This window comes from Rhea americana, unplaced genomic scaffold, assembly GCF_003343005.1.
Source record: "Rhea americana isolate MKP2758 unplaced genomic scaffold, rheAme1 scaffold_22, whole genome shotgun sequence".
NCBI classification, from domain to species: domain Eukaryota; kingdom Metazoa; phylum Chordata; class Aves; order Rheiformes; family Rheidae; genus Rhea; species Rhea americana.
This window is the reverse complement of record NW_028186329.1, coordinates 5,673,196-5,688,185: the sequence shown is the minus strand read 5'-3', so window position 1 is coordinate 5,688,185 and position 14,990 is coordinate 5,673,196. Positions and strand designations below refer to the sequence as shown.

At 35.6% G+C, this 14,990-nt stretch overlaps 1 protein-coding gene across 1 annotated transcript in view; it reads right to left on the bottom strand.

Moving 5' to 3' along the window:
• Nucleotides 1-14,990, bottom strand: part of SRFBP1 (serum response factor binding protein 1) — a 71,901-nt gene that overhangs the window by 31,660 nt on the left and 25,251 nt on the right. The window contains exons 2-3 of the mRNA XM_085305406.1: nt 12,764-12,852; nt 11,560-11,632 (exon numbers count right to left, since the gene is read on the bottom strand). Coding sequence (XP_085161532.1) covers nt 11,560-11,632; nt 12,764-12,852 — 162 coding nt within the window. The remainder of the gene's footprint in view (nt 1-11,559; nt 11,633-12,763; nt 12,853-14,990) is intronic.

The following is a 14,990-nucleotide window of genomic DNA, read 5'->3' as shown; positions in this document are numbered from 1 at the left end:
CTAAAGGSTCCTGACCAAATGATGGTACATAGACTGCGAAAGAAGCATCCAGCACAAATGTGTCAGTAGTGTAAATCTCCAGTATCAGTTGTTTGACTCGCATCTTGGGGAATTCTAATCTAATCTCATTATTCCTTTTAGCTGTATGCCTTATTTATGATTATCCTTGCTGCTTTTCTTTTGTACTTTTCTTTTTTTTTAATGTAATAAGAAATATCTTGAACAACATATGGGAGAAAAATGGATTTAAACAAGAGCAGATTGTCTTCTGTCTGACATGCACTTCATATACACATCTCCAAAATCCGCCTCCTAACAAGTAACAGCCAATTTAGATTCAATGAATACACAGCATTGTGAAGGTAATTCCCCCCTCCACGTGTGTTACTTAACATTTATCAATACTGAATTTCTTTAGTCTTTTTTTGTCTGGTTACTCAGTATTGAGGTATCATTCTGCAGTGGTTTAGAGTCAGTAATTTTAYCACCCTGAAGATTTATCAAGCTCTGTCATATTCATTCCCTTTCTCAAATCATTTCCAGCATAAATCCCTGTAGAACTTCACTGTTAACTTTTCCATATTGTGAACGCTGGCCATTATTCTTTCCATTCATTTAGTACRTTTAACTCTGTTACTAAACTAAGGAAAAAAACCCTCAAATCTCTGAACACCTTAGTCTTTTTACAGAGGCTTTGGTAAAAGATCGTCAAAAGCTTTTTGGAAATTTATGCTGACTTTCAACCAGTAATATCCTACATTATGTATTCATTCCTTCAAAGAATTCCCATCCATTTGCAAGGCATGACTTCCAGTTCCCCAAATCACGCTTACTCTGCCCCACCATAATCATTTGCACACTCACCAAATCCTTTCTTTAATAAAAGTGCCAATGAGTCTGTCCAGTAGTGGTCGTATTTATATTAGTATTACATTCCCCGCAGAGACCTTATATACTTTCTGTAAGCAAGAGGCATCTGTGGAGAAAATACAATTCTATACCCAAGAGCAATCAGCTAGAACTAAGGACAGCATTACAACAGCTGTAGTTACCATTCTGAATTAACTAGTTTCTCAGTGACTATAAAGAGATTTATAGTAGGTCTCCAATTCCCCCTCCCCCCAACTTGAGAGAACGTAAGAATAAAATCTTTCCTATGTTATTTGCAAAGAATCTCTTTTACAGTTGTGAAGACCAAGAGAATTTCTGTTGGGAATTTTTCAGGAAAGAGTCCCAAAAAGGAGAGTTGATTAAGGGGACTGAGGCAGTTTAGTATCGAACCACTGTAACAACTAAGTAGAGTCAATGTTTTCTACAGATAAATATATTTAACTTCTCCAAAATAATTTAAACTGCAAAGACAGGTTACTAAATAGTAAAAGAATGACCAACAATCTCTCAACATTCTCAATAGAACCATCATATTGGTGACTACTAGGCCACAACACAGGAAGACTAAAGCAAAAGGAAAAGGAAGCAGTGCTTACAGAAACATATGTTTTTAAGGTTCAGGTGGATTATGAAGACTGTTAATGARGAGGTCCAACTTGGTGCACTAAAGTCAAATAGTTGCGGGGCCAATGGAATAAACTAACCCCACCAAAACCAGCACACATTCTGGAAACACAGAGGCTTTCAAGATGACCACAGGAACATGATGACACTTCTGTAATTATTTTGAATAATAAGTGTTTTGGTTTGCTGTCACTGCTCAATTTTCAAATAAATCTAGTCATATGGGTTGCATTAATTTTTTTTTCTGTACTACTGTAAAGGTTGCATCTTTATGAAAAGAAGCAATACAAACAGTTATGCAAAATTCAGAAAGAAGATGAAGTCTCATCTGCAAGCCATATTTTTTAAAAAGTGAAAATACCGTATTTTGCATCCTTACGAAAAAATAAGATAGTAAAATTCTTACACAAGGCTCAAGAGGAAAAAGCTTCATCTGTAGCCCATATTTTTTGAGTGAAGATAGTTGACAACCTTTATTATAGAACTTACTTTAATGCTTTCCTTAAGTTGTCTCAAATCCAGAGAGCTGCTTTTGTGATCTGTTTTCACTTTATTACTAAGAATCTACTGTGCATAGAAAAAAAGCAAATGATGACTGCTTCTATTCAAGTATCTTGTCAATAGAGAAGGCTTGAAAATAGATAATTACTATACAATAATATATTAAAGAAATGCTTTCCATAGGCTTTTAATGCAATTTAAAGCAATATTTAGTGTTAAAAAAATCATTACTTCTGTTATATTTAAATAAGTGTCTTTCAGTTACTTTCTTACCCTCAAATTGAAGTTGTACAATATTTTGCTGTTTTCCTTACAACTTACTTCAAATCTTCTTTTATACTTGCTATCTAGATAAAATACATCACATTGCTTAGCTTTTCCCTGCTAAGATTGCTAAGCTTGCCAAATCAAGGTATTTTGACTCCATAAAAGGAGCAAACAGATGACTTAGGGAAGCAATTGCATTAAATCCAGGGTATCTCGTTTTTGCACAAACATGAATGAAAGCAACGTATTAGTGAAAGTAATATCAAATGTTAAAACCAGCAAGAACAAAACAGAAATCCTCAGTCTGGGAGTCCACCAACCTGCCTTCTCACTGTTCTAAAGACCACATCAGCAGGTGGTAGGGAAGAGTATTTAGGGCAAGAGTGTGGCACAGAGGAGACAGGGTTAAGTAGTCCCTTTACAAGGTGTTCTTTCTTCATGTTCTTACTATTAATCATGAATATCAAGAACTAAGTGTCTGGCCTCATTAACATTGAGAAAGGACTCCTAACAGCCAGCTCATCCATACACTTTTACTCAGTTTGAGCTCTGCAACATCAAAACACTGGCGTTTTAGGAAAAAGCTGCTATCATTCACTTCTAAAGAGTAAGCTACATACGCGTTTGCCAGACAGGGATAAGTGAAATTTTTCTTAAGCAAATTCCATTACAAAGCAACAACCTTATTGCGTGACTTGAAAGCAATTACACATACCATCATTTGCACCAGAAGTATTTTCTTTTTGTTCAGACTCTGTTATCTCTTTTGGAAGTGTAACACTGTGCTCACTATTTCAATCGYAAAACAATTCATTTTTAATTTCAGAAGAGGAAGGAAAGGAGTTCTTTCAAGAAATAATTCTATCAAAAAATTTGTTACTTCTGATACAAAATGCTCATGAATTACTAAGGAATGACTTCCTCCAAAAATAYTGCAAAAAAGGAATTCCGGGGAATTCCACAAGGAAGAAAACATTGAGCATATACAACCCCATGCAGGCTATCAGGATGTTCCACATTTACTGTGTTTTGCTTGTGTTCTCAGAGAAAGGGGTACAGAGGCAACAATAAAGACAAACATCTGTTAAGAGAACAAGTTTATTCCCTTTCCTTGGCATCATGCAACAAAAGAGGAGACAGAAGCCAGACAAAGCCCAGAGCAAAAGTGGAAAAGAATCTGACCTTCAAAGTTAAAGCAAACAATTTTTTCCCTAATTCAATGTCCAAGATGTTTTAATATTCATGTGAGGAACGCGATAAGACACAATTCTGTAACCAAGCAAAYACAGAAATAGATGATACTTTCCTCCCCAGCTGTAGTCATGAGGCACTGGTTGTCATACAAATATCCTTGCTATTTTTGCATGGAAAAAGTACTAAAGGCCATTTGTTYAAATCTTCTCTGAAATAGACTATTTTCGAGTAATATCAATTCGACAGTATAAACTGGAATGGAATAGGAAGTTTGTACATTTATTTATTAAAGCACCATTAAGCTCCACTGGTCAAATGTGCAGGTACAGTATTGCCCCAGACAATATATTCTTACTACACATACAATAGATGACTAATGCATATATGGATCTATCCATCACTCAAAGCACTCAGTCTCCTGCATCACTGCAGAGTGGCACATAAGACACTTACCCAAAGCATCAGACTTGTGGAAGTCTGTTATGGTTACGTCCAAATTTTTAGATGTATACACACACATCTGACCAGCAGTACTGAGGGTAGTTATTGCCTGACTAGGACTGCTAACACTTGGAGTTGCTGGACAAAAACAGAAAACCATCAAAATCTGCTAGGTACACAGCTTCTGATGGATAGCAAGCGAATGTGGACAAAGCTCTCCATTGCTCAGCAATGCTTCAGCACCGAGAATCGCCTGACAGACGTAGGAGGCTCCAGGCTGCACCTCCCAGACTGCTGGTAGCACCTCATCTTCAAAGACACACATCCCTCCATTGCAGCAGGGCTGAGGGACTTCAATTCGTCTTACTTTCTCCATCCCTGCAGTGGTCTGGCAGTGGCATTTGGCCCATACCGCTGACAAAAATGCAACCGCCATGTCTTTCCTTGAGAAGTAGCAAAGATCTTTCTTAAACTGATTATACACTACAGTTTAAGAGTTTCCTATTACTCTTTCTAAAAGCCTTTAAAGGTTAAGATTTCACAATGTTAGTATGAAAGCATGTTGTCTAACATGAAAGAGAATATTAGACACATTTTTGTTGGAAACACATGCTTGGAGGTAAAAGAAAAAGCAACACAGCGAAAAGGTACATCAGTCTGCTCTTAAGACAAATATTTATGGTGAGATGTTAACTGAAACCTAGGCTACAGAAGATGAAAGCACCAACCAAAAAAGAAACCACTTCTGTAAACCACTACTGTTATTAGGAAATGATAAGGCTTTTCAAGAAGTCTGGTACTTAAGAATATAAAAATTCCATGTCAAAAAGATGATACTACAAGCAAGATTTACACACTCCTTAGGCTGACCTACCCTAAAAGCCTCAGTTATTCAGTCCTGAACAAAAAGGCCTTTCTCACTTAAATCACCATTACTTTCATGTAATTGGATAATTTTTGTTCCAAGGCTAAAGATTGTAAAAATCACCCACAAGACTAAAACTCTGCCCTTATGAAACAATTTGGCTTTTATAAGCCTGATGGTTTTAGAGTTCATACATACTTAACTCCATCTCTGTTCATATCTTGTTAAGATATATAAAATTAAGGAGAAAATAATTTAGAGTAAAACATTCTTCTCCTCTCTCCTCCTGTAATAAACTCATTAAAACAGGATATTTATTGAAGAATATGTTAAGTGTATTAAAGGAAAAACATTGTCTTGTCTTGACATATCTGTTCCCATCAGTAACTTTAAAAGGTAGAGTATGCATCTTTGCAAGTCATTTAACAATGCTTGTAACTAAATGTTATTCAACCCAAACAAATAAGAGATTTTCATTTTAAGCATTGCAAATATCCTTTCTTCATATCTCACTAGCAGACACTCTCCAAACAATATTGGAATATTGGTATAACATATGCTTTAATGCCATCATTTTCATCTTATGGTGTGTGTGTGTGTGTGTGTGTGTGTGTGTGTGTGTGTGTATATATATATATATATATATATATATATATATAAAAACTAGTTTTAAATCTCTAATCAAAGTAAAACTATGCTAAATTGTATTAAAGATCTAATTTAGCAGAGAAGCTTAAACAATTCAAGGTAAGTTAGCCACTGCTAGTAATTTGCTAGATAATCAGTTACTTCTGTGTAAACAATTTTTAAGTACTGCAGCTTCCTAAATAGGGCAAGAAGCTCTCTACAGTGGGTAATTAATCCATTTTGACAGTATCACATTTGATAAATAAAATTCCCGCAAGTGTACACCGTTGTCTATTTCAGAGAAGTAGAATCACAGCATAAAGTCTAGGAGGATCACCCTGTTCTTTTTTCTCATCTTTCATGAATTGTCAAATAAGTATTTTATACAGTTTTGGCAAAATGAACCCAGAGGAACTCAGAAAACAGTGCTCTATTCCAACAGCTTTCAGAACTCCTGCAAACAATTAACCCAGTTCCTGCATCCACGTAGCTGGAATTTTTAACTGCTCTCATTTCCCACAATGTTTATTTCCGACCGTTGTGCTCAAGACACTATTAGCTGTATTTGCTTATTATCAACTTTTTAGATCTCCAGCAATAACAACAAAAGCACACAAGAAATCAGAAATTAAATGTCATTCCAAACCAAATGGCACAATTTCCATGACACTATTTAACCAGAAAAATGAGCATTTAACATCCCACTTGTATGAAACAGTTATTGACAATATTGACAGTGAAACTGTTAGAAGCATCTGTTTAGGATCCACTTCAAGATAGGAAAAAAGTATCCCCAAGACTTAAGTGATAAAACCACTATTATCAAATGATAGCAAGCATTTTCTCCTCATACTATATGAGAATTAGTAGTGGTCCAAGCTAGAAATAACAGTCAATGAAGCAGAAGTAGAGAAGAGATGGAAAAGATCCTACCACAGAAAAATTCAGAACTGTTGTAATAGATAACCCTACAATATTCAAAAGGCAAAACAGTCAGCTCTGCTCACAGGTAAAATTTGAATTATCATTACTTTTGTATTTACTTTTACTTAATTTCAAAATTGTATTTAAAGAATAACATCATGGAAGTATATGTAATTATGAGAAGAACTTGCTACTGAAAATTCACTTTTGTCTTATTTTTAAAGAGTAGTAGCTCTGAAAAGTCCTACCGAGTTGGAGGCAATCACTAACAACATCCATCAGGCAAACAAAGTTTTTTTTTGTTTTTGTTTTTGTTACAGTTAGGATGAAAGATAGAAGTTCCAAGAAGTAGCAGCAGGTAAATTGAAGATGCTTTGTGTTGACCAAGAAACAAATTCCCCCATATAGACATAAGCAAACTAGTTCAAAAGGTTTATTAGTTTAATGGCAGCTGAATGTGGAAATATAATTCTTAAAGGCAAGCAACTCCACCTCAACTCTTCATCCCCCCCCCGAACCCCAAAACCTACAACAGAAAACTCTCAAAAATCACAGAATTCCAGTCGTTCTTCCCTAAGCTTGAGACAAATCCCTTGTGAAACGGAACCCTCCTCTTGTGTCTTCCAAGGGTATCAGTAGAAAGCTCTTCCAAAAAGGCACTTGTCTGAGCTAGCAGTTCCTAAAAGGCTTTTTTCAAAGATGTGGTAGGGGAAAGATGGTCTGGGTCTGATCTCGACTGGTGGAAGAAAAATTCCTATTTACAAAGTAGTGTGCTGTCTTTGCCAACTCTGAGGAAAACTTGGAAAAACTGTACTATTCTTTCTCCAGGATTTTCAAAGACTTATCAATCTATAACAGCCTTTTGCAGCTTTGTTCAACTAAAAACAAAAACAAACAAACAAACAAAAAAACCCTGTGCTCCCAGATTCTGGCATAACCCTCACTTTTTGACTACAAGCCATGTTGGCCAGAGTAAGTATCATTGTGGGTTTTTTTCTTTTCAACTTCTCTAGATTTACAGCTTGCTATACTCCTCAAGCCTAGTGACAGCGAAAGGACCAAAGTCAGTGGTTAATATATCCTGATTTTGCATGGGGAAAAGCACACCAAGACTGAGATTTGCAGCTTTATGCTTCAGCAGGCGGAGAAAGCTATGAGGATGGTCTTAAAGGAAAAGTAAATTGACAAAGGGAAACGTAGGAAGAAACACAAAGTAAAGCAGCCGAGGAAAACGGAAAAGATTTAGGAGAGCATCTGCACAGTTTCAGGTGCATACTATTGTAAACACTGCATACACGTGAGTCATAGATTCCACATTGCTAGGAGCTACAAAACATTAAGAATCATTCCTCCAGCCTGCATTCACTTAACACTGAAAGTAAGCAAATCACTCAGTGATCTGGAGTCTGATTCAATCAATTATCAGGCTGTTCACAATGTAAAACTACACATCTTTAAAGGATGATAAAGGAATAGAGAATAAAAGAAAACAGAGTTAGGTTCACTTTTCCTCGGAACATTCTTGACTTCAGTGATTTCCAYACTTTATTAGTGTATGCTATTCTACCTCTAGTGTCTCTCTTTTTTTTTTTAATGTAAGTTTACACGTCCTTTCCCCACATATGGGAACTGAAATGGAGCAATCTTCTCCAAGTCAAGTATAATACCGAGAAAAGTTTATATGTAATATTTTGCCTAAAGCCAAGCAGAGAGGCTCTGCTGGGCAGTGTCAAATAAATAGCTCAGAACCTTGTTTTTACTATTAAGTTACAGCACATGACTGTAATAAGCAGCCCAACACTTATTATCCCACATCCACAAATAAATTTATCTGCTCATCTCAAGCACTTGCCCTTCCCAAGTTCATGCAATCCTTTTCCATAACTACTAACACAAAGAGCCTGCTCAACCTTTCATCACTCTTGATCTTGAAGGATATAATTTGGCAACTGGGGCAACTGGTTCCTGTTTTCTATAAAGGAATTGTAACTTAAGTAGAACTTTCCTTTTCATTTTGTATCACTGCATGTTAACAGTTGTACTGAAAACTTCCAAGTTGAAAAGTATTATTAGAGGTTACGCATACAGGAATTTGCCAAAGACTATATTCTTCACCTGCTCCTCTCTCTGTTTTTTCATATCAACAAAAACAAATTGCCAGCATCATCATCTTGCTAAGAATACTAGATGCATTTGACAGAGTAGACAGGCCATTATAAGCATGTCAGAATTAATARCATCTATAATGTTTTAATTTTTATTCTAAGTAAGCATCTTCAATTGCCTTAAGTATTTGGATAAAGAGAATAGATCTTCAAATATTCTAACAGCTTTGTGAAAAAAATATTCACATAAATAAAAAACAATGATGAAAAAAATCAGCAACAAAAAAGGCAGACATTTTTCATTACATAAAGCATGTAAGGAGAAGTTGATGGACTATTTCTGTAAGTTCTATGGAAAATGATTGATTCCTATATTTTGGACAGGCACACACATGCAATCCATCAGAAAAGAATTTGCATCTSCACTGAAAAGTATCTAGGGTACACATTGGAACTGCTGGAATAATCCAGAAAATACAAGTTTGCTTTAAGTTGCACCTTTGCAGATCACTTAACATACCTCATTGACAAGTCCTATCCTGTCCATTCTTTCCTAGAATTTCCAAAAAAAATCCAATCACATTATGTCGAACATTTTTTATGAATTCCTCTGATCAATAACTTAAGAGAAATGCTATGGGTGTGAGACTTTCACCAGTATAAAACCTCCCACCACATCAAAGAGTTTCAGTGATTTGTGTGAAAGCTCTTCTGTTTGTTACTCCTCCATACTAAATGAGGAACATTTGCATGCCAACTCTAAAAAGCTCTGTTAGTCTAGAAAACATGTGGTGAAAAAAAAATATGTAAACAACTAGTGCCTTTCAGGCAATGATTCCTTAGAGAAAAAGAACATAAATTTTTCTTTTGAATAAGAAACGAACACTATAGGGCTGGTAAAGTGCCTATTTGTTCATTTTGAAAGACATAACAAAAAAAACAAAATCCCCAACATTTTTGCTATAAAATATGATTATTAATATATTAAAGRCATATTTTCACAATAAAGACCACTTATGGAATGGTTTCACAGGCAACTGAGATAATTTAAATAACTATTTGCCTGAAAAGGCAGCTTTTGCTCTCAGTTGCTCACTTTTAATACTCCTCCCTTTCTATATTTCAAAGCAAAATTTGAGTTTGCCTCTAGCTTTCCAGATTACAAACCTATCCTCCTTCAACCGTGACTCTCAGAGTTAACACAAGTCCCACACTTGTTAAATTTATGYAGCATCCATGAGTCCCTACTGGCAACTGATGCTTTTCTTTTTTTCTGCAWAGCTCATTCTCCACCTGACCAAATGACAACGTCACCGTAAAAGATTTTCTGCCAATGCAGTCTGTCACACTGTTAATACCAGAATCAGCCTCCTACCTTTCAAAACCTCAGTTTAGGTGTCCTCTTACTCTAGACTCCAGTTCATGAAAATAGGCACTCCATGAAGGTGATTCAGCTCACTGAACATCTGCATTTCTCTCTGGAAAGACTTCTCCCCGTTAATTACAGATAATCAAAAGGCACTAAGACTTCTAAACTGACATTTTAAAATACCTAATATTAGGTGAGGTAAACAGACTATAACTGTTAAACTACATTAGTCTACTTTTCCCCCTGCATCCATGCTAACAGAAGGCCTACACCAACTCAGAAAAAAACCCATACGGGTCATGCAGTCCTAAGCGCGCGCAGACTTTGGAACATCAGTATGAACCAACCTGGGAACTAAGAATACCGCATGGATGACATGAACAGTTCTGGAAGACGTTCTGGCAGCACAGATCTTACAGCAAAATCCTCTCAGTTCTCCCACAGAAGTCCCATCTAACATAGGCTTTTGAATTTAGTGCTATTTTGTTAATAGCCGCAACAGAGACTGTCACTCAACATACACTTTTACAATTGCAATGACATTTCTAGAGTTCTCATCATTTAGCCTTATATTCCAACAGGCACTTTAAGTGGCGTAACAGAATGACAGAGGAACATTTAAAGGACAAAGTTTAATACCAATAGCCAGCCAAAAAGGCAGACTGCCTCTACTTGACTATCAYGTAGCTTGATCGCTGTTTTGTGTTATGACACAGTACTGCCCCTTTTCTTTTGCCAATAGCTTATTTTGTTTAAGTACATTTGCAAAATACTTACAAAACAAGTGTCTCAACAAAGCAAAAGAGGGGGAAAAAGAAAAAAAAAAGAGCACCCCCAAACAAACAAATCCCAAATAAACCAACCAAACAAACAAATCCCATGACACTGCCATACCACCTTACAAATCTGTTAAAAAGCAGTTCTTACTGGCCAATAAAGCCTTTCCAATTGCCAGCTTACTTGAAGACTAAGATCTGTATGATGATCATGAAAGAAAAAATATAGCTAAAGGTGATTTAACCGCTAAAGTCTCCAACGAAGAAAACAAGTCATTTAACACTCAAACAATTTTCTCTGCTTATACAGCAATCTTGTGCTCAAACCTTAAGACTAGACTTCGCACTTCATTTCAACATGCATAATTTTAAGAAGGATCTGTTAAAACCGAGCTGATTAGTACAAAATGTTATGAAGTTAAAAACCATCTCCGAAGCATTGGCTGGTATGTAATAATATAGATGTGAAAACTGTGTGAATTAACAGTAAATTTAAACATTTAAAAAGTCCAATTCAATAAGCATGACCAGTCTCTTGCAGCTTAAGTCACAAGMGCGAAAGAATTTTAAAGGTAAAAGTAGGATACTAGTAGCATCACACAAATTTAGAGAATTATCAATAAAGATACTATTTTGTCAGACACCTAAAAAGCCACCCACATTCCTGAGCAACACGAGCATCTTCATTTCTGCACTTTCACTGTTACAGTAAAAATTTGAAGCATCAAGCATTTCCAACCAAATGAAAGTTTAGTCTGGCAAGCTTAAGATACAGATTATCCTAACACCTTGACAGGTGCAGCAAATGAATGTGTAAATATGCAAATATTCATAATTTTCCAGCTCTATTACAGCCAAGATGACCTTGGGAAGAGTTCACATAAGTTTCAAAAATACAGTCCCAGAAAACAGACAAAACTTTTTGTTTCTAAAATAAACTACATTTATCATTTAGTTATCTATATATGATATTACCTTCATGGCACGGATTTCTTCTATCAGCCTCTCTGCTCTTTTTTGGTTCTTTGATATCAAGTCTTCTGAACCCCTGTAAAGGAAGTCTACCTTTATTAAAAAGTTTTTTTTTTGTTGATTTAAACTTCCCATGCGGTGGTACTAAATAGCAAAAATATATAAAAAAAAATCACAACAGTATCAACAAATTGCCTTGTTGTTACACGTAACRTTTTAAGAGCTGAATATAATCTTATGCTTATTCTATTCTGAACAGAGAAAAAATAGTGACGATTAAGAAAAGCAAGACAGATGTTATTTCATTAAAAAAAACCTAAAAATCCTGTATGATACACACAAGACACTAATCTCAAATACTGTTAAATTTTTAGATCTGTAATTTTTAAATACAGAAGACAATTGGACTTGCTTCTTATTTCTCACAATTCACTAAAATCGTGGGAGGTAAGTATACTCCTTTACACTTTGAACACAGTAACAAGATTTTTCTGTTGTCTCCAGTGAAAAGCACCACAAATCACCTTGCATCAGTTAGCTTTAAAAACAGTCTATAAAAGTCTTGATTTAAAAAACACTGGGAAAGAAAAGAAAAACAAATTGTATCTATGCAAACTAAAGAATGTTTTTTTGCCACAGAACCTTGCAGACTACTAAACTGAGGAAAAATTTGCATGACTTACTTTCAACAGCATAATGACATAAAAGATCAAGTTGGACGTTTTTAAAGTGCTATAAAAAGATTGTGTAAGTGACTGGGATTAACTCCCAAGACATTAAATACTTGGGGAAAAAAATGTTATCGACTTTTGCTTTACAAAACTCCTTTTTTGTTAGCAATYTTATTGCATCTGAAATACCATAAAAGTAAGACAGAATTTATGYATCATAGTACCTAAAACACAGGGAGAAGACCAAGTCTATTCCAAAATAATTCTTTGTTCTTAAACATATTTTAGGTTTATGCAGAACTGTTGTTTTTAATCACATTTACAACAATACAACAATTTTATAAGGAGGCAGGTTAGAGCTTTGAAAATTCTTCACCTATTTCATACTTTGGATTTCAATGTAATATGCATACATACAAATTTGTTCTTCACTGGAAAAGCAGTCAGTCTCTCCCATTTCTTTATTATTTTTAGAAGACAATTAACATACCGTCTCATTTATAAAAACAAACAAGAATATCAATATTAAAACTGACTTTTTCAGCTTTAATTTCCCAATGTGTCTGGTTAGCCTGCGAATAGTCAGGACCTTGGCCTTCTTCACATCTTTTCTCATCTTCACAACCTGTTAGAAAGAGGGAAAACATTATGAAGCTTATTTTCCTTGATTAGTTTCCACATACATTTGTTACACTGACTTAAATTTTGGAAATTAGCTCAACAAAAACCATCTTGAAAATGGAGTGCAGTCCCCTGCTAACACAAATCTCAGTTCAAGCRAATCCACATTTCATTTGAAAATCAAACTGCTTCCATAAACATCAGATGAAAAACAACCAACAGTCTAAAAATGTGTCTGAGGTCTAAACAGAAGACAAGACATTCCTAACTAGCCATACCTTAATATTATTCTTAGAGCTAGATTGAGCAAAAGATTTGAAGAGACTCAGCTTTTGCCTTCACTTTATTTTTGTATCAGTAAAACAGCACCAGTACTTTTCCATTAAAAAATATTACATACTGCATTGAGAGCATTTTCRTTATGAAACATTTAATATGTATGGGAAGACCCCCAAACTAAACATTTACTTACACAAATAAATACTTGTTTTTCAGATTGTTTTATGTATCAGAATTTGTTTTTGTTGAAAACAAAAACAAAAAGTGGTTTCCTACTTGCTACATTCATTTTCACTGTCAGCTTCCAGTCCTCTGCTCCTTCCAAAATACATTTCAAAATACATAGTATTAAGGGAAACCTGACAACGATATTTTTGGTTTCTTTCTCTCTCCACAATAAAAGAAGCAGAATTCTAATGATCTGTAAACAAATGGTACAATCAGAAAAATCTCCAGAAGCTTTGGCCATGAAATTCCATCAGAGGCAACCTTAGGGCTAGACATTGGCTTCCCCACAAAGCTCAGTTTGGAGAGACAAGGACTCACGATCCACTTATGACCCCGGTTACTTACAATTTAGAAAAATTTAAAAGTATTTATTCAGATATGTCTGACTATCACTGTTAAAATTTCATATTTAGAAGTTCAACCTATAGAATAGGAAATGTTAGAACATCAGCAACAACAAAAAATCCTCACCAGAAAAGATCCTCCTCACAAAAGCTAAAATTTTCTTGATTTCATCTAGCGYGGATAAGACTCCAAAGAGCCTGTTGCATCCTTCTCAAGGAAGGACTCTACTGTATCTCAGATTTCTATCATATCTTCTAATTTCTCAGAGACAACGTCAAAATGACCGTATGTTGTCCAAACACCTTCTACTGCTCACTAATGCAGCTCTAGAGGCAGGTGCCTGTCGATAAAGGCCTCAGCTCTGCCATGCCTCCTGGTATGGCCAAGCTCAAGAAAGCAGCACGCCTAGCGGTGCTTCTGCTCTAGGTAGGGAAGGGGAACCRTACGGGGCTGCAGTTACTGGCACCTGCGTAGAGAGAAAAAGAGAAAGGGACGGAAAAGTTTTGGGCTAGGACTTAAACTAAACTCTTAACAGTACCTTTTTTTATTTGAGCACATGAACACTTCATTCCATATGACATCTGAGTGAAATTACTACAAGTTGTTCTCTAATCTATTTTTAAAGAAAAATAGCTYCTTATTTTACATCATTTTTTAAATGGAGGGATGAACACAAAGCATCTTCCAGTCGAATACATCTCAGAAGAGACGCACATCCAAATAGTCTGGCACTTACAATGCGCAACAGGTATGCCTTTTCACAAGGAGTTTCAGTGTATTTTTTAAAAAAATWGCTATTAAAAGCTACAAGCTACAAACACATTTGAATTCCAATAACTCATGCATAACCAAACACAAAATATATTTAACTTCTCCTCCCAAATATTTTGTAATGTATTTTTTTTTAGAAATATTCATGCAGACACAGCATGTTTCTGTGGCCTAAGTGAGCCAAAACCCAGCCTCTAGAGCCACCAGCCAATGAAAGCTCTGTAGACACATGACAGCAGGAATGAGGGAAGGTATTTGCTCTTTGGCAGACCATGCACATCAGTTTATGTAATCCACAGTCACTTCTTTCACACGGGACAATATGCATCAACCATGTTCTTGGAAGTACTCATAAAGTTCTCAAGAAAGCAGTCTGTTCTCTGGGGCAGAATCAAAAACAAAAAAAGAAAAAAGTTTTGCTCTGGATTTACAGAATCCCTGAAACAACGAGCATTAGACCACCAGTGCGGCTCTAGGACTGTTATGTCAAAAAGCAAGATATGCAACTTTTCGAGTTAA